Source organism: Bison bison, unplaced genomic scaffold (genome assembly GCF_000754665.1).
Source record: "Bison bison bison isolate TAMUID 2011002044 unplaced genomic scaffold, Bison_UMD1.0 scf7180017864198, whole genome shotgun sequence".
Lineage (NCBI taxonomy): Eukaryota > Metazoa > Chordata > Mammalia > Artiodactyla > Bovidae > Bison > Bison bison.
This window is the reverse complement of record NW_011494770.1, coordinates 8,446,259-8,448,338: the sequence shown is the minus strand read 5'-3', so window position 1 is coordinate 8,448,338 and position 2,080 is coordinate 8,446,259. Positions and strand designations below refer to the sequence as shown.

General features: G+C 39.4%; 1 protein-coding gene across 1 annotated transcript; it reads left to right on the top strand.

The window, feature by feature from the left end:
- Positions 1-8: 8 nt before the first annotated feature.
- On the top strand, positions 9-683 carry LOC104991707 (trace amine-associated receptor 6-like; the record flags this gene model as incomplete). Its single annotated transcript, XM_010844297.1, has 1 exon — positions 9-683. A coding segment is annotated over one exon (675 nt), but the record flags the coding sequence as incomplete, so codon positions are not given.
- Between the last annotated feature and the right edge of the window lie 1,397 nt (positions 684-2,080).

Sequence of the window (2,080 nt, the reverse complement as noted above, 5' to 3'; positions counted from 1 at the left end):
TTTGTTACTCTTCTCTCTTCCACTTGTGCTTCATCTCCATTGACAGGTACGTTGCTGTTACTGACCCCCTGGTCTATCCCACCAAGTTCACGGTGTCTGTGTCAGGAGTATGCATCAGCATCTCCTGGATCCTGCCCATTGTGTACAGCGGAGCTGTGTTCTACACAGGTGTCAGTGACGATGGGATGGAGGAATTAGTAAGTGCTCTCAACTGTATAGGCGGTTGTCAAATTGTTGTAAATCAAGAATGGGTTTTGATAAGTGTTCTGATATTTTTTATACCTTCCCTCATTATGGTAATTCTTTATGGTAAGATTTTTATTGTAGCTAAACAACAAGCTCTAAAAATTGAAAATACTGGCAGCAAAGCAGAATCAGAGAGCTACAAATTGAGAGTGGCCAAGAGAGAGAGAAAAGCGGCTAAAACACTGGGGGTCACAGTAGTAGCATTTATGATTTCATGGTTACCATATACAATTGATATATTAATTGATGCCTTTATGGGTTTCATAACTCCTGCCTATATTTATGAGATTTGCTGTTGGGGTGCCTACTATAACTCAGCCATGAACCCTTTGATTTATGCTTTATTTTACCCTTGGTTTAGGAAAGCCATGAAAGTCGTTTTAACTGAGGGACTTTTTAATGATAGTTCATCAACCATTAGTTTATTTTCAGAATGAATGAGAGCACTAAGTTGAAATTTTAGGATTATTTTTAAAATTATGAATTTATGGTGAAATTAGACACAAAAAATGAATAAAGTCTTTCAAAATTGGGGAAATATTTATTTTTTTCAAGTTAGCCAGGGACAAAGTTGCAGGCAGGTGTTTTAATCATAAGATGTAAAGATATTTACATTGTAGAGATATTTATTGCACTAAATAATAAATGATAAAGTGCTTTACCTGTGTCACCTGTCTCAACACTCTGCACATGCTCTTACCACATGCACTTGTCTCTTTCCATTTCATTGAATCCTGAATCTCATTTTTCATTGTCAAATCTGTAATAATTTTCTCATTTATGCTCAACTTTCATATAGCTTTCAATGGTTCTTTTTTCTCAGTCTTTTGCAACATTGTATTATGTTACTAGGGTTGTCATGACAAAGTATCAACACATGGAGTGGTTTAATCAACATAAATTATTTTCTCCTAGTTTTAGAGGTTACAATTCCAAGATCAATGTGTCAGCAGTTTGTTTCTTATGAGGACCCCTCTCCTTGGATTGCAGATGGCTGTCTTCTCTCTGTGTTCTCTCATGGTCCTTGCTACGTGAGAGTCTGCATCCTAATCTCCTTTTCTAAGAATACTAGTCATGTTGGATTAGGGCTCATGCTTAAGAACTCATTTTAACTTAATTACCTTTTCAAAGATCTTGTCTCCAAATACAGTTATACTGCTTAATACTGGGAATTAGGACTTCAACATGTGAATTAGGGGTGAGGGGACCTGATTCAGTCCATATCAGACAGTCCAGGCTCAATAATATTACATAAGGCTTCCTAGATGGCGCTAGTGATAAAGAACCCACCTGCAGTGCAGGAGATGTAAGACGCAGGTTCAGTTCCTTGGTTTGGAAGATCCCCTGGAGAAGGGCATGGCAACTCACTCCAGTATTCTTCCTGGAAAATCCCATGGACAGCGGAGCCCCGCAGGTGGGCTACAATTCTTAGGGTATCAAAGAGTGGGACACAACTTAAGGGACTTAACACACACACAAGGGTCTGTACCTCTATGTCCTCTGTACCTTCCTGGAGCTTTTGGAGCAGCAGGTAAGCCTCTCCTGCTTAATGGCTGGGCAGAATCTTGAAATTTTGACTTGCAGTATTGTGGAAGCAGTAATTCTGCTTTGGAATCAGATATAATTTACAGACATTATGCAGAAGTGGAAAATTGTGTAAAAATTGTACCACATAAAGACTGGCATAATGATCATTCAGTTCAGTTCAGTCGCTCAGTCGTGTCCGACTCTCTGCGATCCCATGAATTACAGCACGCCAAGCCTTCCTGTTCATCACCAACTCCCAGAGTTCACTCAAACTCATGTCCATCGAGTCAGTGATGCCATCCAGCCA